Source organism: Crinia signifera, chromosome 9 (genome assembly GCF_055691185.1).
Source record: "Crinia signifera chromosome 9, ASM5569118v1, whole genome shotgun sequence".
Taxonomy (NCBI): Eukaryota; Metazoa; Chordata; class Amphibia; order Anura; family Myobatrachidae; genus Crinia; species Crinia signifera.
Window position 1 is genome coordinate 150,913,821 of NC_139225.1, and position 23,316 is coordinate 150,937,136.

Here is a 23,316-nt window from a genome sequence, read left to right on the forward strand (position 1 = left end):
TCTATCTATCTATCTATCTCATGGCTATCTTTTTCTATATTAAACTATTGTTTATATGGTTTGTGGGTTTTTTGGGGGTACTCGGTCCTGCGCGCCTCCTTCGGCTGCCTGATGATTATCACTAAGGTCACCCTCAGACCTTTAGGTTATGGAATTCGAGTACAGTGGGTGTGATAATCATACTGGGCACCAAATTGTTAAAATATAACAGGGTTTATTGATACAAAATGTTAAAAACATATAAAATACAATGCAGTGTATGAACACATAAAAAACACAAGTACGTGTGAATTTCTTCTTACCCCTAAGGGTATTTGGAGCCAGCAAGGATGGAAAAGTGGCAGGATGCAGTCCAGAATGTGCACCCTGCTCTGGGCTCCAAATACCTTAGCACTGGGTTGGTCCTGATGGAAATTGTCGATACCAGTCACTTCCGACGCGTTTCGAGCATCAGGGTGCTCTTCTTCCTGGGCGCAGTGACTGGCATCCACCTTAGACTGGTATTTATGTATATATGCGTCATCATCACTTCCGGTCCGGCGGTTCCGATAATAATGTGTAAAAAACATGTATAAACATATAATTTGCCTCCAGCTGGTCCATAGTCTGAGGGGGGCATATTTTAGTTAGTTTCCCCTAGTAAGAGTGTCCCCTTCGGTGACACGATTGCGTTGTACGTATCGCAGCTTCCGGGAACCTGGTCTGAGTGATGACTTCCGGTCCCGGCTGCCTGGTTGGCGGTATGTGTACTCCTGGTTGGCGGAAGTTCTTTAGTAATGGAGACTCGATAATATGTGTTCTCCAGAGGTTTTATCCATAATGTGATATGTGGAAGAGAGAGATAATCAATGAATGTGCCTTGAAGGAATGACGGTTTGAAGATGGAAAGTAAAGTATAGATAATGGAAATGAAAAAATATATAGATAAAAATAATAAATAATAATAAATGATAAATGAAAAGAAAATATATGAAAATATAATGATGCTATTAAAAATAAAAATGACAGTGACAAATAAATAAAAATAAAATAAAAGTAAAAATGAATAAATCAATAAAAATAAATTAAAGTAACAGTGAAAATAAAAATAAAATAAAATAAAACTAAATATATAAATATAAATAAAAATAAAATAAATAATGAAAATAAAATAAAAATAAAAATGGAGATGCATACTGGAAAAAAAACAATAATAAATAGAAGTGAAATGGAAATAATTAAATATGAAAAGAAAAAAAGGTGGAAGTGGAAATAAATGGGGTGGCCATGTGTTGATGAAACTGAATGGAACATGTTGGATTACATGAACCATTTTAGTTCGAAGTCTTTATTGAGTCCTGTGGGTGCTAGTGTTTTTAGCTGGAAGATCCAATTCATTTCTTTTTTAGCTAGTCTTTGTTCGAAATCTCAATGTCTCCAGGATGCTTTGATGGATTCGATTCCAAGGAATGTTTTGATTTGGTTAGGGTTGCAGTTGTGTTTCTTTTTGAAGTGATCGGATAATGAATGAATTTCTACCCCCTTCTTGATGTTCCTCACGTGTTCTGACATCCTCGTTTTCAGGGCTCTTGTTGTTCTTCCTACGTAGTGAAGGTCACAGTTGCATTCTATTAGGTATACGATGTTGGTGGTATGGCAGGTTATGAAATCTTTAATATGGTAGGTGTTGCCATTCATATTGAATTCCGTGATTTTGTTTTTTTCAGTTTTAACTGTTTTGCACATGATGAAAAAAGTGGTTGTGGTAACAACCTATTAGGCGCCTGTGGTGGGATGATTTGTAGAGCTGCTACTAGAAAAAGGGGGTGAGAACCCCTTTAGGAATACAAAAATACAGAAAGGAAAATAGTAGCGCTAGACAATATTAGATAAAAAATTGACAGGGTTTATTACACACAATTAAAAATAGCACAAGAAATAAAAATATATATACTATGCATATGCAATAGGCTAGGCACCTAATACGCTATTAATGGTCCATTCCTAGTACACCGCCAAGTAATTTGTTCCAGTAAAGAGTCCAGAGTTCGAAAATATTCAAAGTGGGTATAGTTACCGCAGGGAAGTGTCCAAATAGAAGATAATTAATCCTTGGTAAGGAAAGCAAAATTGCTGAAGTCTTCAGGTGGTTTAGGTGGAATTCCCGAATATTGATGCAGAGATAGATATAACCATCGGTCGGCTCTGGTGGCGGCTGGTCTGGGCCAAATGATAGCGAAAGTAGCTTTAGAGGTGCCTCTAAAGCTACTTTGGCACCTCTAAAGCTACTTTCGCTATCAAAAGGTAATTTCAGTCTTGCTGATTTGAAATGTGAATTTCAGATTTACATTATTATCATTCAGATGTTGGCAGAAGGATTGTAGATCTTCCTCTTGTCCTTCTGCCAACATCTGAATAATAATAATGTAAATCTGAAATTCACATTTCAAATCAGCAAGACTGAAATTACCTTTTTGGACCTGACAATATACGTGAAAGAGGGAAACATACACACCAAGACCTTCCGTAAACCAACAGACACCAACAGTTACATTCAGAGAGACAGTGAGCACTTAAAAAGATGGCTAGACGGGGTCCCCAAAAGCCAACTCCTCCGCATCAAAAGAAACTGTACAGAAGAAGAGGTATGCCAGGAACAAATGGGGAACATGATGGAAAACTTCAAAGCCAGAGGGTACAGAGAGATTGAACTTAAAGAAACCAAGAAAATCGTTCAAGAAACAACAAGAGAGCGACTTTTGGAAAAACAACAACCAAAAACATCCAAAATAAACAAATATGCTTTCCTAACTACTTATGGTTCACACCATAAAAAACTTGAACAAATTTTCAAAAAACATTGGCATATACTGCAGAAGGACCCCATTCTAATGAAAGACCTCCCACCAAAACCGCCTTTCATTTATAAGAAAGCAGAAAACCTTCAAAGGAAATTGGTCAGGAGCGCTCTAGATAACACTGTAAACACCCGGATCAAGACAAAAGGATTCCACTGATGTGGGACCTGCATCATGTGCAAAACAGTTAAAACTGAAAAAAAAACAAAATCACGGAATTCAATATGAATGGCAACACCTACCATATTAAAGATTTCATAACCTGCCATACCACCAACATCGTATACCTAATAGAATGCAACTGTGGCCTTCACTACGTAGGAAGAACAACAAGAGCCCTGAAAACGAGGATGTCAGAACACGTGAGGAACATCAAGAAGGGGGTAGAAATTCATTCATTATCCGATCACTTCAAAAAGAAACACTAGCACCCACAGGACTCAATAAAGACTTCGAACTAAAATGGTTCATGTAATCCAACATGTTCCATTCAGTTTCATCAACACATGGCCACCCCATTTATTTCCACTTCCACCTTTTTTTCTTTTCATATTTAATTATTTCCATTTCACTTCTATTTATTATTGTTTTTTCCAGTATGCATCTCCATTTTTATTTTATTTTATTTTCATTATTTATTTTATTTTTAATTATTTATATTTTTATTTATATTTATATTTTTATTTTATTTTTATTTTATTTTTATTTTATTTTTATTTTATTTTTATTTTTATTTTATTTTTATTTTCACTGTTACTTTCATTTATTTTTATTTTTATTTTTAATAGCATCATTATATTTTCATATATTTTCTTTTCATTTATCATTTATTATTATTTATTATTTATTATTTGTATCTATATATTTTTTCATTTCCATTATCTATACTTTACTTTCCATCTTCACCCCGTCATACCTTCAAGGCACATTCATTGATTATCTCTCTCTTCCACATATCACATTATGGATAAAACCTCTGGAGAACACATATTATCGAGTCTCCATTACTAAAGAACTTCCGCCAACCAGGAGTACACGTACTGCCAACCAGGCAGCAGGAACCGGAAGTCGTCACTCAGACCAGGTTCCCGGAAGCTGCGATAGGTACATCGCAATCGTGTCATCGAACGGGACACTCTCACTAGGGGAAACTAACTGAGATATGCCCCCCTCAGACTATGGACCAGCTGGAGGCAAATTATATGTTTATACATGTTTTTTACACATTATTATCGGAACCGCCGGACCGGAAGTGATGATGACGCACTTCCGGTCACGGACATGACGCGGCGCTCATTTTATTATAAATACCAGTCTAAGGTGGATGCCATTCACTGCGCCCAGGAAGAAGAGCACCCTGATGCTCGAAACGCGTCGGCAGTGACTGGTATCCACACTCTCCATCAGGACCAACCCAGTGCTAAGGTATTTGGAGCCCAGAGCAGGGTGCACATTCCGGACTGCATCCTGCCACTTTTCCATCCTTGCTGGCTCCAAATACCCTTAGGGGTAAGAAGAAATTCACACGTACTTGTGTTTTTTTATGTGTTCATACACTGCATTGTATTTTATATGTTTTTAACATTTTGTACCAATAAACCCTGTTATATTTTAACTTTGGCGCCCAGTACGATTATCACACCCACTGTACTCGTATTGTTTATATAGTGCCAACGTAGTACTCAGCATTATACAAAGAATATTTTATCATCTACAACCAGTATGTTACAGCACACACAGACATTGGCCCTTATTCTGGTTGGTGCGGTCAGAGCCGCACACGGGGCTCCGACCGCACAAACCAAGGGCCGCCCACCCGACGGATCGCCACGGCCGTCCGTACACGGACGGCTGGCGATCCGCACAAAAATGGTGGAGGCTACGCCTCCACCATGGTGGGAGCTGCCCCCTGCCTTCGATGGTCGACGACCATCGAAGGCAGGCCCGCACGCCGCGGCAGCTCCCGCAAGCTCAGACCACACGGACAATCGTCCGTGTGGGAGCTTGAAAGGGGGCTGAAAGCTGACATCCGGCGACGTCAGCTTTCCGCCCCCATGTCATGGTAATGAGGGCGTCATGCCCTCATTACCATGCACACGCCCCGCGTTTGCATGGGAACGCCCATGAAACGCGGGGCGTACACATAGGGTAATGAGGGGCTGAAGCCCCTCACGCCCCTATACGCCCCCTTTGCGGCGGACGAAATCCGTCTGCGGCGAAGGGGGCTGCACATGCGCAGAATGACCTCTGCGCATGTGCAGAACAAAAACATCGGCGGTACGGCCGCACGCGGGCCGTACCGTCCGATTTAGAATAAGGGCCATTGGGAGAACATACACACATCAAACATAAAAAGTCCTAGTGGGAATCAAACCCATGGCCCCAGCTTTTTGAGGCAGCAATGTAATTTAATAATTCATCCAACCAACCAACCAACCAATCATTCCACAGTTCGTCCATCCCACCAACCATTCAACTCACTCCAGAGCTCCATGTTATACCATAGCGGACCTGCATTCCCCAGCTCATTCCAGATCGCTTGAGTGACTGGATGCATTCTCCCAGCACTCTATACTGCACAGGATATCCAGAACTCTTAGTAGCTGACCTACATTCTCCCTGCTACTCACCATTACTGTTGGTCTGTTATTCCATGGCCAACATTGCTTTTATGCTGTCTAACATTTTTTTTTACATGTATGAATAAACCTTACAGCAAACCCACTACATTCATCGTTGATATTTCAACTCAGGGTCCAGTACTTCAGCTTTGTCCGGGTCCACAACCAAACTCACCTGTGATATCAGCCACACAACCAAACATTACCCAGTCCATCCATCCACCCAATCATTACACAATCCATCCAACCAACCATTCCACAGTCCATCCATCCAACCAATCATTACACAGTCCATCCATCCAACCAACCATTCTCCAGTCCATACAACCAACTATCCATCCAACCAACCATTCTACAGTCCATCCAACCAACCATTCCACAGTTCATCCATCCATCCATCCATCCAACCATTCTCCAGTCCATACAACCAACTATCCATCCATTTAACCAGCCAACCATTCCATCCAACCAACCATTCCACAGTTCATCCATCCATCCAACCATTCTCCAGTCCATACAACCAACTATCCATCCATTTAACCAACCAACCATTCCATCCAACCAAGCACTCCACAGTCCATCCATCCTACCACTCCACAGTCCATCCAACCAACCATTCTCCAGTCCATACAACCAACTATCCATCCATCCAACCAATCATTACACAGTCCATCCTACCAACCATTCCACAGTCCATACAACCAACATTCCATCCTGCATCCATCCATGAATTCATCCATCTACCCAAGCATCCTTCCATCTGTCTATCCTTCCATTCTTCCTTTTAGCTATCCATCCTTTATCTACTTACTTGCCAAATAAATATGTTCCTTTCAGATGTTCACCTTCAACCTCGTAATTGTGTAAAATAAACGTCCACTTCTGATCCCACTTGGCGTATTCCTTCCTTGTGTAAGCGCTTACAAGCAGAGCCTTTGTCCCTAAAATCTGATTCATAAAGGAGCCATGTCATTAGGGCACAGCCTGGAGACATTGGGGTCCTATTATACAATGGCTTCTTCTAAAATCATTGATGGACAAATGTATTTCATTAAATCAGTAGGAGATAAGGAAACTTATGATGGCACGTTGATCAAATCTGCTGAAAGACCTCCCAACCAGGACTGGACTGGCGCATAATGGAAGTTCCGGTGTAGAACTTGGCATAAAAATATAGGTATAACGCTTTTGATGCTCAGCGTAATGATGTCCCAGAATGCACCATTAGTCACAGGGTAGGCAGCGTTGGTGTTTGATTACGCCACCACCAAACCAATACAAACATAGGGGGAAATTTACAAATATGAAAAACCTAGTTTTTCGTATTAGTATTTTCCCTACGACTGCATACGACTGCAGTCATATACGACTGCTTTGTAACCCTCCGATGTCGTAGTAATTCGTATTAGCTGGCCATATATACGGCCGCTAATACGAATTTTTCAGGCAGTCTGCACAGATCAGTCAGATCCGTGCAGGCTGCAAGGTGTAAAAAAAAATAGAAAAATAAATAAATATTTAAAAACAACGGCGTGGGGTCCCCCCCATAGCCATAACCAGCACCAGGCTGAAGGAGCCGGGGCCGGTAATAAGAAATCAGGGAACCCGACAAATAGGGGTTCCCCGATTTTTTACAACCAGCTCCAGGTCCGGGGCTGGTTCCCAAAATACGGGGGACAAAATGACTAGGGGTCCTCCATATTTTAAGAACCAGCCCCAGGCCAAACCAGCCAGCAGGGTAATGCCACACCCGGGGGACACTTATTATATAAGGTCCCGCGGCCAAAACATCACCCTACTGACCAGTAAGCCTGGCCATGGGCCCTGGGGGAGTGGGGACCCCCCTCCAGGACTTACCTGACCAGGCTGAAGCCTGGTGCTGTCCCCGGTGGCCCTGTGCGGTGGCCACCGGGCTGATTTCAGTGTAAAAAAATTGATGAAAAACTATTGTTTAAAACTGTGGAACTATGAGTCCCAGTAAGCCTCCCCCGCAAGCTGGGACTTGGAGAACCACAAGTCCCAGCCTGCGGGGCATTAAAGGGCCCTCTGGCACTTGTAGTTCCACAGTAATAAAAATAGTACAATAAATACACACTGACACAATGAAAATAAAACTTTAATACATCCATTACACACAGAGTGATACTTACCTATCTTGAGCCCGTAGGCAGGGGCGTAGCGAGGGCGGAGCCGGCGGAGCATAGGCTCCGGGCGCAGGAAGATAGCAGGGCGCCGGAGCCGTTCATGCACCGCCAGCTCACCTGCTCCCCTGCCCGCTCCTGGCTGCGAGCTGTCTGGGTGACGTGCTGCTATTTTCAATGCACATCTCCTGCTTGACCGCTATCCAATAGGCGCTTGCGGTCCAGCAGCCAATCAACTGGTGGCTGCTGAACCGCGAGCGCCTATTGGCTAGCGGTCCAGCGGGAGATGTGAATATTAAATAGCAACTTCTCTCCCGCCCGGGAGCGCGCAGGGGAGCAGGGAAATTGAAAATAGCTGCTGGCAGGGGAGCTGTTGATTGTCAGGAGTTGGCGCTCAGAAAAAGACCTGTGTGAGAGATGCGGCGGGGAGTCAAGTGACGCGGGGAGAAGAGGAGAAGTGTCAGTGCCCTGGGAGATCCGCAGCTTCTGGTGTTGACTGGCGGCGCGGAGGAAAGAACATGAAGGCCGCGCAGTGTGACCTGAGGCTCTGGCGGTAGGCGGCGGGACACTGCTAAATCAGGTGACCTACAGGTGCCAGAGTTTGGAGACAGGCCTGCAGCGGGAGAGTTGGGAAGCCCAGCGGGAGGTGAGGCGGCTGCGTCCTGAAAGATCCCCAGCACAACCTCTGGTAATAATTGGTGGTGTGTTGGGGGGATCGGGAGGGCCCACAGAAGGGACGAAGAGTATGCCAGGATACTGACTTGGGGGTCTGCAGCTGATTGGTGGCTGCAGGGTGCCTTGCTGAAGCCTGGAGCCCAACCTGGGGTGAGGCCACTCAGCTGCTGATACCACAGAGTACTCCTTTGAGGTGAGAAATCCCCCCCCCATCCCTAGTTAAAGGACTAAAAGACTCATAACAGGAGCTGTCTGCCAGCTTTCCTGAGAGGGGGTACATCCTTTAACTTCCAGGGACTGAGAGGCAACTTAATATTTGGAATTGAATGGAATTGAATGGGAGTGGGTTTTAATTCCCCTTCTGTCACGAGGCACCAGAATGTCTAGTAATGGCACTGGTGCACATGGCCATTGCAGCCAGGGAATGGAAAGAACATGGGCTGCGCCAGACAGAAAGTTAAGGCCCTTCTCCCACCCTGCACCCCTCTCTCACACTGAGTGCTCTCCCAGCAATGGGCATCATGTGTGGCTTTATGTGTAATTGGCATTATGGCATGTGGCTTTATGTATAATTGGTGTTACAAAGTTAGCTAAAATGTGCAATGGGCATTATGGTGTGTGGTATAATGTTGGGCCGTGCCCACTTTTCACTGCGCATGAGCCTCACCTACTTCAAATTGGGGGGGGGGCACGAAACGCCCTTGCTCCGGGCGCCGTGGCACCTAGCTACACCACTGCCCGTAGGTAGCCCTCGGTCCGGTGTCCTCCTCCATGTCCATGTCGGCGGTCCGTGTCGTCCTCCAGGTCCATGGCGGTGTCCGGGTCCGAAGTAATCCATGGTGGAGCTGTGGAAGGAAATCCTACTCACCTGGTCCTGTGGTGAAGATGTCTTCTCTTGATCCGCCGTAGTCCAGGTATTCTTCAGCATGCTGACGCTCCCCGCACTCTCCGCATCGGACTGAGAAGACACGCAGAGATGTTTTATACTCTGCGCCTCTTCTCAGGATGAAATCTATTGGCCGCCTAGCGGCCAATCAGGAGCCGACTTTCTTGGCTCCTGATTGGCCGCTAGGCGGCCAATAGAAATCATTCTGACTGATCCGTGCAGGCTTAAAGCAAATACGTCAGGGAAATCAAGGTGTATTTTCCTGCCGTATTTTCGTGGCTGTTTCACGCCAATTAGCAGCCGTATTATCGGCTGCTTAGTAAATCAGGAACCACCATTCTTTTGAATGGTGATTCCTGTCGTATTCTATCGATGGTGTAGACATTCATATTTGTAAATACAAATACGAATGTCCCATCTTTAGGAATACGAATTGCTGTATTTTTGGGATAGTAAATCCCAAAACTACAAATGTGTAAAAAAATAGGTGTATTTCTGCCTACGAATACACCTATTTTTTACGAATTCATATTAGTAAATTTCCCCCTTAGGGTCAAGTTTGGCACTGCTCCTGTGGACCTGTGACTATTTCATTATAGTTATTTCAATTTTGTACCATTTTTCTGGTCATACGTACCTGTGAGTTGCCCATAGCAACCAATCATTCTTGTACCATGGGCTATAAAGTGACATAAGCTGATTGGCTGTAGTGGGCGACTCCTCCTAATCTCTCTTAAAGATTTTATAAATCTCCCCCTTTATTTTATAAGAGTGAGTCCCACGCCAGTAACACTACCTGTGACGCACGCCAGTAACACTACCTGTGACGCACGCCAGTAACACTACCTGTGACGCACACCAGTAACACTACCTGTGACGCACGCCAGTAACTCTACCTGTGACGTACGCCAGTAACACTGCCTGTGACGCACACCAGTAACACTACCTGTGACGCACACCAGTAACACTACCTGTGACGCACGCCAGTAACACTACCTGTGACGCACGCCAGTAACACTACCTGTGACGCACACCAGTAACACTACCTGTGATGCACACCAGTAACGCTACCTGTGACGCACGCCAGTAACGCTACCTGTGGCGCATGCCAGTAACACTACCTGTGACGCACGCCAGTAACTCTACCTGTGACGCACGCCAGTAACACTACCTGTGACGCACACCAGTAACACTACCTGTGACGCACGCCAGTAACTCTACCTGTGATGTACGCCAGTAAAACTACCTGTGACGCACACCAGTAACACTACCAGTGACGCACACCAGTAACACTACCTGTGACGCACGCCAGTAACTCTACCTGTGACTTACACAAGTAACACTACCTGTGGCGCATGCCAGTAGCACTACCTGTGGCGGATGCCAGTAACACTACCTGTGGCGGACGCCAGTAACACTACCTGTGACTTACACCAGTAACACTACCTGTGACGCACGCCAGTAACACTACCTGTGACGTACATCAGAAGGTAACACTGCCTGTGGTGTAACACTAAGGAACACTCTTATGCAAATTGTACTTATTTAGATAAAACTGGACAAACACTTTATTGGGGCAACTACAGTTACTTTGATCAGACCATTAATAAGATAAAATATTCTATAATGTCCCTTTGTAAGCCTATATCTGTGGAACTGATTTTTGATGGTACACATAGTTATTATTTATTTTGAACTGAGAGATGTGACTTTTACCTCACTCACTGCGGCCCTTTCTGTGATCGGCTTATAGTCCTGGCAGTCCTGATCAGAATGTTTGGGATCTAAACGAAATAAAACAATAGTGATGACAAATGAGGGTGAAAGCTGTGATGTCATCCTATAAACAGAAAGCGGTGATGTCATCCTGTAAACAGAAAGTGGTGATGTCATCCTATAAACAGAAACCTGTGATGTCATCCTATAAACAGAAAGCGACGATGTAATCAAAGAAGCAGAAAGTGGCAGGAATCAAGAGTGTATCAGAGAATCCCGCACAGGAGCGATTGGGGTGGGAGTGGGAGTCTGGAACATGATTTATTCTGCTATATGTAGGAAGATCATTACTGGGGCGGTACAGAAATAAATCTACATCATTTATCAATGTCTCTATTACACCCAGGGCCGTTTCTATGGTTGGGTGAGCCATGCAATTGCACATCGTGCCGTGGCCAGTGTCTGTAGCAGTATCCCTGCGTTCTAGCTGACCGCATGGAATACTTTCTGAAAACTCTCCTTGCACATGTTACATCTGCCCCCCTGTAGTGCAGCCTGGTTTTGTCCATCTGCAAATATTGCAGCCTTGCTAACAGTCCTGAATCAGGCTCATAGTGTCATGCGGACATGACATTTAGCGGAACAGACATGGCCATAGTCTTAGAACTGACCTCTGCAGGCTTACCTGGTGCACTGGTGGTATGTACGCTGATTGATCTGTGCCCCAGACACTCAGACAGGTGTCTGAAGTCTTCCTCAGAGGAATACGACGTTGTACTGTTCTGAGCTGAAATAAAAATAAACAAAAATATTGAATTAGTCCATATTCAGAAACGGGGTAAATTCTACAGCAGATGCGGGATGGTGTTGCCCATAGGAACCAGTCAGGGTCTTTGATTAGTTGCTATGGGCAACTACATTTTTCACCCAGCTGTGCTTCTGAGTGTCAAGAAAATGCAGGCATACCCAGGCGTTTTAAAGGAGGGTTTGTGGCGTCAGCAGTGGCATCGAGGGGGTACTTTTTACCTGGGTCCCGCTCCCCCATTGCAGGGAGCTGGGCAGTGGGGAAAGACATGGGAGACTGCCGCTGCAGCACAGCCTTTCTCTCCAGCTCAGCACACGCTGCTCAGTGTCGTGTGCTGAGCTGGGGAGAGAGACAGATGCTGCGGCAGCCAGTCCTCTCTCTCCCTCTCGGTTATTTTTCACAGGGGCATGATCACACCCTCTCCTACAGGCCCCACCCCCGCTCATTGACATTCACCACTGGACGTCAGCTTCAGCCTTGATCAGTCGCAGGTGACTGGTAGGGTCAGACTCACATTTGCACAGACTGGAAAAATCATTAGATCATCTGCAACTTTGCACATCAGTGATCCGGTGTGAATCGGGCCCCGGGACCCCTATACCTCTGGGTCCTGTAGCAATGGCACCCCTGCACCTATTAGAGCAACACCCCCTTCCTGCTGCAACATCCGATTCAGTAGGAGTTGTGTATTTATTTTGTTTTGTACCGTGGTTTTATCAGAATAATATAGAAATACGTAAATGTGTTTGTTGTGTCGGTACTTGTGTACTATCACCGCGCCCGCTAAGCAAATAGCTTAGTGGGCTATTCTGCGTAGGAAAATCGCATCGCGTAGCGTCCATAGCAATGCGTGCTATGCGTGCGATGCAATATCCATGTTAACTGCACAGGAGTGCTGATACAATGAAATATCGCATAGGATCGCATGGCACCAAATGCAATGCCATGTGATGTGATGCGATATTTAATTGTACAAACACCCATGCCATGAGATGTGATGGGTGCTTACTATGACATGTGATGCAAGCACCTCTGGCATTGTTTTGCGTCACCCCCAGTATCCACGTCAGCCCGAAGCGTGGCGAGTGGCGGCGGTACGCGCCCTTCGCCCTTTTCATACCCCCACTATCCACGTCGGTGTGGAGTTGATTTTATACAGTCTGGCAAGCGCAGCGAGCCACCGAGCCCAAAGCGTGGCGAGCGCAGCAAGCCCCGCTAGAAGACGCGTAATACAACTAAATACACGCTTCGGGCTCGGTGTCTCGCTGAGCTCGCCACACTATATACAATCAACTCCACGCCGACGTGGATAGTGGGGGTATGAAAAGGTCGGAGGACGCGTACCGCCGCCGCTCGCCACGCTTCGGGATGACATGGATAATGGGGGGGGGGGGGTGTTCTGGGCACATTCACCCCAGCAATATCATTCATCTGACATCAGAGTGAATTTCTCACAAGATGTGACAGGAATGACACGGAGCGGGAAGGGTAAAATCGCATCACATGTTAATATAACCTTATACGTAAGAAAAGTGGGCGCCGTGATAATACACAAGAACTGTTGTTTCAATTAGACATGAGCGGTCTGGGACTACAGAAATCGGAAACCACCCAAATTTTATGGATTTGAACCAATCCAAAATCCGTTCTGAATCTACCGAGAAGATCTGATCCAAAACGAGTCCCAGTTCAGATCTTCCCATGGTTCGAAATTTGGATTTGAATTCCTTATTTTTTGGGTTGATATTAGATTTTTTTTTTCGTTGATTTTTTAAAATCAATAATTATCTTCTTTTTTTTGCTATTTGGTACTGAACCGAAATCCAAAACCACAAAGATAAATCTAGATCCAAAAGCTAGAGCTTGATTTTCGAAAGTGCTGGATTAAGAGGCTCATGAGACTGGGGCTGAATAGGACCCATACTGGGACATGTGACCAGTGCTGTGTGGGAGTGGCCAGTATCATGTGGGCACGTATACCCCATACACTATCAACCTCAATTATTTCCCTAAATTCATGAAAATGAAAAAAATTGCTGCGAATTTGGGTGAAAAAGTTATTATGTTCTTCTGCCCTTGAACCGTATTACCATTTACGCTTCAAGCCAGAAAACGGCGCCCACAACTGTGCAAATATTTCAACACAATGTTCGAGGTCCATTCGAAAAAAAAAAATAATACACAGTGCAGCCTGCAGAGCATCGAGCCTAGGACACAGAGGGGCTCGGTGCTCTGCAGGCTGCACTGTGGACTGAAGGAGCCGGAGGATGCGGCTGCAACATGATGGTAAGTAATGAGGATGGAGGCAGGGTGCTGGCAGGCAGGGTGCTGGCAGTGGCAGGCAGGGTGCTGGTGGGCGGGGGTTTGGAGGTATGGCGCTCTGCCGCTGGGGGCCCGGACTGTAGGTCAGTCCCGGGCCCCAGCATTTCTAGTGGCGGCCCTGCTGATTCATGCCTGATTGCACGACTGCTTATATTCGTAGCCCAGCGATCAAGAATACATTGCCCTGCCAGACACGTGCAAGCCTGTGAATGGCTTAGGGCCAGATGTATCAAGCTTCAAAAAGTGAAAACATGGAGAGTGATAAATAGCCAGCCAATCAGCTCCTACCTGTCATGTTACAGGCTGGGTTTGAAAAATGAAAGGTAGGCGCTGATTGGATGATTGTTTATCTCTCTATCACTTTTTGAAGCTTTTTGAAGCTTATAGCCTGGCTTGCGAAAAGCAGCAAGATTGGGATTTGCCTGCAAATCCATTCACAAGCCGCTCACCATGGATTGATTTTCCCAGTGTGCGTCGCCCTGGACTTGGGCCCTTATTCTAGTTCACTCGCAAAGGCAAATTCCTTCTAAAATGGACAGAACCATGTGCACTGCAGGTGGGGCAGATGTTACTTGTGCAGAGAGAGTTAGATTTGGGTGGGGTTTTACTTCAAAGTGAGATCTATATAATCCTGCACAAAAACAAAATAAATCACCCAAATCTAACTCTCTCTCTGCACCTGTTACATCTGCCCCCTGCAGTGCACATGGTTTTGTCCATTTGAGAAGTAATTTTTCTTTGCGAGTGAACCAGAATAAGGGCCTAATTCAATGCGATAGAATCAGGCTGATCGGTGACGGACCTGACAGCACACGCCTTCCCTCCAAACACCTGGGCACGCCTGCGTTTTCCCTGACAGAAAATAGCCCGCCCACAAATGCCGGCTTCCTGTCAATTGCGAATGGCAGGATCACAGGACGGCCTCGCACATGCGTTCTATGGGCTTTACGCACGCGCAGTCTATCGCCAATCACCCGGCCAGCAAATTCATCAGGTCTGAGTCAGATCTTATCTTGGTTAGTTACTTAGCAACGGGAATCCGGTAATAGTGCCGGTGTGGTGCCGACATGATTTAAATAGGAAATATCATTTTTCTCATGGAGGTTATTCTGGTCCGTTCGCATGGACCAGAACATTCGCACGGGGACCGATGGTGGGCGTATGCGCATGTGCTGGGTCACCTGCGCATACGCAGGTGGCCCGGCATTCGCCGGGTTGGGTTTGGTGGACTCGCATCGATAGTCGGGACCAAGTGCTCAATGTTTTGGGCATCGATAGGCGAGGGTTGAATAGTTTTACGCGATTGATGTTTGGTGATGATGGCCTTGTGCGCATGCGCTGGCTGCCGCTCGGCTCTATGTATTCATACCCCCCGCCCCTCTGTCCGTTAGTCAAGGTCCACAGTGCACAGTCGTCTCCCTCCCTCTCCAGCTCGCCTCCCACCCCACCGTTCCTCGGCTTAGTACCTGAGACTGGACTACGTACGGTTTGCCCTGCGGCGGCGCCACAGCCGGGAGGTGCGCGCATGCGCAGAAGAAACTTTGACGAGATGGATCTCTAGTTAAAGTTTTTACTGCGCGCACCTCCCGGCGGGGGAACCTGCCGCGTACCTCTGAGCATGTGCGGCTAAGCCATGGCAGGAACCATCGATGGCCGGTGATAGAATGTTTTATAGCCATCGATGGTTCCTGCTTAAAAAGCCATTGATGGCAACCATCGAAGTGGGATGTGTCGATGGCATCCTTACTCGCAAGGCTACGAATTCACAGCCTTGCGAATCAACCAGAATAACCCCCTTAGAATCAAAGAAAATGACTCATAACGGAGCATTCAATTGTTTTCTGGGCTCCAGACAGGGCTATTCAATTGCTGCCCAACATGACGAGTGCCGAATGTACCCATATTTCTGCACATACCCTGCTGAGGTGGCGAGTGGGAAAGTGCAAAAATTGGGCTCAATGTTTTTAAATAGGTTTAGCCACTTTAAGTGCGCCATGCAGGCCCATCTACTTGTGTCTGAGTGCCGACACAATCAACTTAATGTAGCCTATATAAGTGATGGGAGATCGGGTGTGTGATTGCAGGTGAAAAAACAATTGAGTTGCCCCCAAAGTCTGGCATACTGTATGAGACTCTGACATTAAACAGATCCCGGCATGCGGGAATGGAGGACGGGACGTAAGGATTGCTCTGCAGGGCTCAGGTACGGTACAGGACGTAAGGATTGCTCCGCAGGGCTCAGGTACGTACCAGGGCATAAGGATTGCTCTGCAGGGCTCAGGTACAGAACAGGATGTAAGGATTGCTCTGCAGGGCTCAGGTACGGTACAGGACGTAAGGATTGCTCTGCAGGGCTCAGGTACAGAACAGGATGTAAGGATTGCTCTACAGGGCTCAGGTACGGTACAGGACGTAAGGATTGCTCTGCAGGGCTCAGGTACAGAACAGGATGTAAGGATTGCTCTGCAGGGCTCAGGTACGGAACAGGACGTAAGGATTGCTCTGCAGGGCTCAGGTACGGTACAGGACATAAGGATTGCTCTGCAGGGCTCAGGTACAGAACAGGATGTAAGGATTGCTCTGCAGGGCTCAGGTACGGAACAGAACATTAGGATTGCTCTGCAGGGCTCAAGTACGGAACAGGACGTAAGGATTGCTCTGCAGGGCTCAGGTACAGAACAGGACATAAGGATTGCTCTGCAGGGCTCAGGTACAGAACAGGACATAAGGATTGCTCTGCAGGGCTCAGGTACAGGACGTAAGGATTGCTCTGCAGGGCTCAGGTACGGAACAGGACATAAGGATTGCTCTGCAGGGCTCAGGTACAGAACAGGACGTAAGGATTGCTCTGCAGGGCTCAGTTACAGAACAGGACGTAAGGATTGCTCTGCAGGGCTCAGGCATGCAAGTCAGTGATAATTATAGTTACAGAACAGTCTGATTCCATCGTCATCTTCATACAGGATCACATGCTCCTTCATAGAGTATACTGTGAATTTATGGTCATCGTCCTTTGCTGTGGAATAAAAGAGAGAAAATATAAATGTTAGAAATTCAGAGCATGACAGTCTGGCACAGCAGCTTCATCTCTGGACCTAGCTGCTGGGCTGAAATATGCTAATGTTGTAGGAGGAGTCTGAAGACCCCTCCTGCCAATATCTTAAATCTATTGTAAGTGGTGGGTCTGAAGGTGCACAGGGGCCACCTGAGTAACCCTAAATAAACTGGAACCTCCTCCCTTTGAGCACCTGAGGGGCATTACTAATTGCTTCAGCAGCTTTCCATTTGTTTTATTGTAGAGAGACATAGATGCAACCTGCATTTAGAGAGCATGCTGGTCCCTGTAGTGCCACATGTAGGATCTACGGGCGACTCCTGGTAAGCTGGCTTTCAATTTAGATATAGCTGTGTATGTTCTATTATCATGTAGCCATACACCAGACAATAATATGGGCCAAACTGGAGCGGGTACTTTTTACCCAGGCCCGGATCTGCTGTAGCGGCCTGGAGCCCACTCCCCCATTGCAGGGAGCCAGACAGAGGGGATAGAGATGACAGGCTGCCACCGCAGCACAGCCTCTCTCCCCAGCTCAGCACATGCTGCGTCAGCCTGTCCTCTATCTCCCTCTTGTTTTTTTTTTCCACAGGTGTGTGGCCACGCCCCCTCCAAGAGGCCCCGCCCACATCCCGTGGCCATGCCCCCTCCATTTTACCAGGGCCCAGCTGAGCTGTCGACGCCCCTGATAATGTGTATGATATATATTGTTTCAGTTAGCGTTGGTACTATGATATACAGTATTGGACGATTGCTATATAAAGTGTGTACTCGGCATAACTGACGTGCTACAGGCGGTGCTAAACAAATGTCAGAAGCTGATTGGATGGCGCTGTATCTCCCTCACGTTGACCTTTTCATACACCAACCTTTTGGGGTTGACCTAGATTACTGTTGATCTAATTACAGCAATTGAATCAGTCTGACGATATTCCATTCGCTTACTAGCTGAATATGAATGAGCCATAGGTCTGTACCTGTCAGTATGTAGCCGCTGTTGTTCTTGGTGATTTGCATTTCTTGGGCCTCTATTCTCACAACGTGATCACTTAAAAAAGAGACACAATATATAAATACCAAACAATGATGCTGCAGGTTGTATACAGAGATAGGAACCGGAGTCATCATATAAGTGTACAGTACAAATGTGTCCGGGTGATGGAAACATATTGAGCTGAAGTCACATGGACGTAGGTTACAGAGGACAGGAATAGTCCTCGGTATTTATGGTATGGAATCTATAATAACATATTCACACAGAAGCCGGGGCTTTGATCACACTTTTACCTGGCTTTGTAGCACGGGTTGCTTCCAGATCCCAGCCCAACGCCCTCTTCAGACAGGAGATAACATTGCCTGGCCAAGCACTTGGACTTGGTAATTTGCTGGGTTAACCATTAACACGGGTGTGAAAGGGTCAACCAAGGTTGCAAAATCCAGGACCTCGACCCAGGTTGGGATCAGAGTGCCGGGAATCTTGTCCCCAGTTGACCCTGTCACTTAGGAAAGGCCCCAGGTGGAGCTGGCAAATGACCGAGTCCTTTCTCTGTCTGAAAAGTGTATTAGTGGCTCAGTTGGTGGAACTGGGTTGTGCCGGACAGAGAGGACAGAAACCTTCCATCCTGTGGTGTCTTCACATTACCCCACACTGACACAATTGTGTCTCGGCTGGCCTGATTGGGGACAAATGTAGCCTATCGTCTTCTGCTGACATAAACATAGAAACATAGAAACATAGAATTTGACGGCAGATAAGAACCACTTGGCCCATCTAGTCTGCCCCTTTTTTAAACATGTTACCTCAAACCATATTTGATCCTTATTTTTTTGTAAGGATATCAATATGCCTATCCCAAGCATGTTTAAATTGTACTACTGTATTTGCGTCTACCACCTCTGATGGGAGGCTATTCCACTTATCTACTACTCTTTCTATGAAGTAATTCTTCCTCACATTTCCCTTGAATCTTCCTCCCTCTAGTGTCAGTGCATGTCCTCGTGTTCTGTTGCTCCTCTTCCTGTGAAGAATGTCTCCCACCTGTACCTTGTTAAAACCCTTGATATATTTGAATGTTTCTATCATGTCCCCCCTTTCCCTTCTCTGCTCTAAAGTATACATATTAAGATATTTTAGTCTTTCCTGGTACGTTTTGTGATGTAGGCCATGCACCATTTTAGTTGCTCTTCTTTGTACAGTCTCTAATGTATTTATATCCTTCTGGAGATATGGCCTCCAGAACTGAACACAATACTCTAGGTGAGGTTGTACCAATGATCTATACAGTGGCATTATTACTTCTTTCTTTCTACTGCTGATACCTCTCCCTATGCAACCAAGCATCTGACTTGCCTTCTTCATTGCTTTGTTACATTGCCTACCTGCTTTTAAGTCCCATATTCCACCGTAGCTGCCTGCTGGCATCTAGTCACCTGACCACCTCAGGGATCTGCTATTCATGTACTCCCAGTGCACTCGGCCATTGTGATGCCCCCTGATCTAACCATCATGGGCCTGATTCAGCCTCATGGGCCATGTTGATATTCAATGCGAATGACCGATGTACTTTCTTCTGTACATTCATGAGGCATTGAGAACCAATATGCGTTATTGCAGAGATGGACGGTGTTCCTAGATGGTGAATGGAAGGGTGGTGGCTACAGAGGTGGATAGAGATGTCGCATCACATGGGCCTGTCGCACCAAGCGGTATTACTGTGTCTATGGACGCATCTCAGAGTCAGGTGGTGCTTCCATTACACATAAGATGGGTGTGAGGGGTCTCAGTAATACAGGAAATCTTATGGAATTATGTACTTACTGCTTTATAACTTGTCGGACCTGCGCCTGGTCATTATCGGTGACGTGAAAGTCCAGCACGGAGGAAATGATAGTGCCCCAATCTGACTTCCGGGCGGCGCTGTAGAAGAGATACCAGCGGCCCTCCAACTAGTACAAGAGACAGTACTGTCCTGTTAGTGCCATACTGCGGCCATATTGCCCCCTCCTCCCACACACGCTGGGGACAGACACATGGGGTCAGCGTGGACATACGGACCTGTTAGTGCCATACTGCGGCCATATTGCCCCCTCCTCCCACACACGCTGGGGACAGACACATGGGGTCAGCGTGGACATACGGACCTGTTAGTGTCATACTGTAGCCATATTGCCCCCTCCTCCCACACACACTGGGGACAGACACACGGGGTCAGCATGGACAGATGGACCTGTTAGTGCAAAAAGGTGGTGTGTGATTTATCTAGTGCGCCCCTCTACCAGCAGCCCTAAAAAGGGTCCCCAGTCGGTTCAATCAGCCGACACAGTGTATGTATGGAAGGGGATAGGGGGTTAGGGAACCATATAACTCAGGCGCTTGGAGTAAGATGTTGCAAAAGCCACTATCTCAATGGTAGAAATTTATTTAAAAATACATGTATAAAAAGATTGAAAAAAGAAGAAAAAATTCACTCACATAAAAATTCAAGTAGATAGTACCAAGTCAGAATCGTCCCGTGTGTATGTAGGGAGTGGAGGATGTTTTTAAAACCTCCTTCTATCCGGGCTTATTTGTAATCCAAAGTGTCTGTGTAGACAGAAGCGTTATCAGGCTCCCCGACAATTGCTGCAGCCGTGGGACCGGCTTCCAGTGTGAAGGGGGATCTGTGCGCTGATGTCAATTTGGCAGATAGAGATCTTGCAGCTCCGTCCCGGTCCAGGATTTTTGCTGAGAGGGATTTTTAATGCTGCTGTTATCTGATGTGAATTTCTGTAGCTCCGTCCGAGAGCAAGATTCTGCGGAGATATTTATAACTCCGTCCCAGCAAAAGTATAGGTGTTAGTAGAGACCACGTCCACCTGCCGCCAACATGTTTCGATCCGCAGCGGGATCTTTGTCAAGATCTGATTCACATCAGATAACAGCAGCATTAAAAATCCCTCTCAGCAAAAATCCTGGACCGGGACGGAGCTGCAAGATCTCTATCTGCCAAATTGACATCAGCGCACAGATTCCCCTTCACACTGGAAGCCGGTCCCACGGCTGCAGCAATTGTCGGGGAGCCTGATAACGCTTCTGTCTACACAGACACTTTGGATTACAAATAAGCCCGGATAGAAGGAGGTTTTAAAAACATCCTCCACTCCCTGCATACACACGGGACGATTCTGACTTGGTACAATCTACTTGAATTTTTATGTGAGTGAATTTTTTCTTCTTTTTTCAATCTTTTTATACATGTATTTTTATATAAATTTCTACCATTGAGATAGTGGCTTTTGCAACATCTTACTCCAAGCGCCTGAGTTATATGGTTCCCTAACCCCCTATCCTTCCATAGATGGATCTGTTAGTTCCATACTGTGGCCATATTGCCCCCTCCTCCCACACACGCTGGGTACAGACACACGGGGGCAGCGCGAACAGACGGACACGGGGTCACCTCACCTCTTTCTGTGGCAGCTGATGGGTGTAATCACTCAGGGACCTGCATGCTGGGGATGGGTGACTGATAATGCTGGACACCAGCAGCAGACAGAGGAGCAGAGAGCGCAGCAGGAGCGACATAGTACAGCCAGTAACTGTCACCGCTCCCGCTGTACTTATATATAGGGAGGAAGAGGAGCAGCCAGGGGGCAATGTCTGTCTATTATACAAACACACAGAGCAAATAGTCTGCAAATGGCATAAATACCGGATACCTTTGACCTAGGAATTAGGGAATTGATTTTACATTTACGCTTTATAGCGCTTCTCAATTCTTTGGGACACACTTACAGTGCATGTTTTCCAGATCTCCTCACAAAATCGCAAGTGAAATGAGTACACCTGTGCTTCAGCAAGGATATATGGAAAACATTGGGGCATATGTATTAAGCTTGGCGAAGTGATAAAGTAAAAGGTGATAACGCTCCAGCCAATCAGCCCTTAACGTTCACGTTTTTAAACCTAGCCTGTAACATGGCAGTTAGGAGCTGATAGGCTGGTACAGTATCACCTTTCACTTTATCACTTCAGGAAAAAGAAAGCACAAGAGATTGTGCAAAAAGTGGTTGCGCTGGCTGAATGCACACAGAAAATATGTACTTGAATTGAGGTTTTATTTTTATTTAACAGTCAATAAAATTTAACTTTTAATAAATGTGTTTATTAAAATACCCCTTTGTTGTTTTTCCTTTATTTATATATAAACATAGGGGAATAAGTCATTCTAGGTGAAATAAGGCGTTAAGGAGCCCATACACGGTCCGTTGTGGACCGGCTCCGTTCTGTACTATGCGATGCCCGCTCCCGCGCATCACATAGGCCAGTGGTTCCCAAACTGTGCGCCGCGGCTCCCTGGGGTGCCGCAGCGCTGTCCCGGGGGTGCCGCGACAGATAGCCCTAGAAAGGAAGCCTGGCAGCCGCATATCTTTCCTGAGCGGGCCGGGCAATGACTGAGCAGAGAAAGCAGGTGCCGGGGGTGGGGTGGATGTGCAGTTAGCTAGTGGCGGGCGGTAACCTACAGTATCAGTGACCGGAATCAGATGGTGGTGAGAGGATGGGCTGGGTGCAGGGATGGATGCAGGGGGGAACCCTAAGCCATCAGTCAGCAGAAACAGTCTCTCTGAATACCTGCTCCCTCCCTTCTTTAGCGCTGCTGCACAGCTCACCCGCACTGACAGCGGAGTGAGCCAGGTCCCCTGCGTAGAGGTCAGCAAGGTGACCCGGCTGACCTCCATGCCGGGGACCCGGATTACTCCGTTGTCAGTGCGGGTGAGCTGCGCGGCTGCGCCGAAGAAGGGAGGGAGCAGGTATTCAGAGAGACTGTTTCTGCTGACTGACGGCTTAGGTTCCGCTCTCAGTGCTGAGGACCCAGGGCACTGGTTGGGAGACAGACTCAGAGGCGGCAGCTAGATGGCCCGGGATCCGGTCACTCCCCCAGAGACAGCATCTTTCCTCCTTCTGCCTGCAGGTAGATGTGGACTGGTGTGCGGGTACAGGACTCACACAGATCAGTGTGTTGGTCTGGCAGGGATGCAGCAGCCCTGGCAGTGCCCCCTGTGCCACATGCTGCAGGGATGAGCTGAGTAGAGATGCAGCAGTCGCTGGGGAGCAGGTAAGGACACTCCGGGCTGGGGTTACACAATACACCCGGCCGGCCTGTTCCATGCCAGCCGTGTGCAGACATATGCTCACAGTACCAGACACACTGGCACCTTTACATGGACAGCACTGAGCACACTGGCACCTATACACAAAGACAGAACCGGGCACACTGA

At 46.7% G+C, this 23,316-nt stretch overlaps 1 protein-coding gene across 1 annotated transcript in view; it reads right to left on the reverse strand.

Moving 5' to 3' along the window:
- Window positions 1–21,661, reverse strand: part of LOC146036330 (uncharacterized) — a 97,496-nt gene extending 75,835 nt beyond the window's left edge. The window contains exons 1-7 of the mRNA XM_083160277.1: window positions 21,503–21,661; window positions 19,877–20,004; window positions 18,036–18,106; window positions 16,933–17,019; window positions 11,562–11,663; window positions 10,877–10,944; window positions 6,270–6,406 (exon numbers count right to left, since the gene is read on the reverse strand). Coding sequence (XP_083016403.1) covers window positions 6,270–6,406; window positions 10,877–10,944; window positions 11,562–11,663; window positions 16,933–17,019; window positions 18,036–18,106; window positions 19,877–20,004; window positions 21,503–21,622 — 713 coding nt within the window. The 5' untranslated portion in view covers window positions 21,623–21,661. The remainder of the gene's footprint in view (window positions 1–6,269; window positions 6,407–10,876; window positions 10,945–11,561; window positions 11,664–16,932; window positions 17,020–18,035; window positions 18,107–19,876; window positions 20,005–21,502) is intronic.
- Window positions 21,662–23,316: the final 1,655 nt, after the last annotated feature.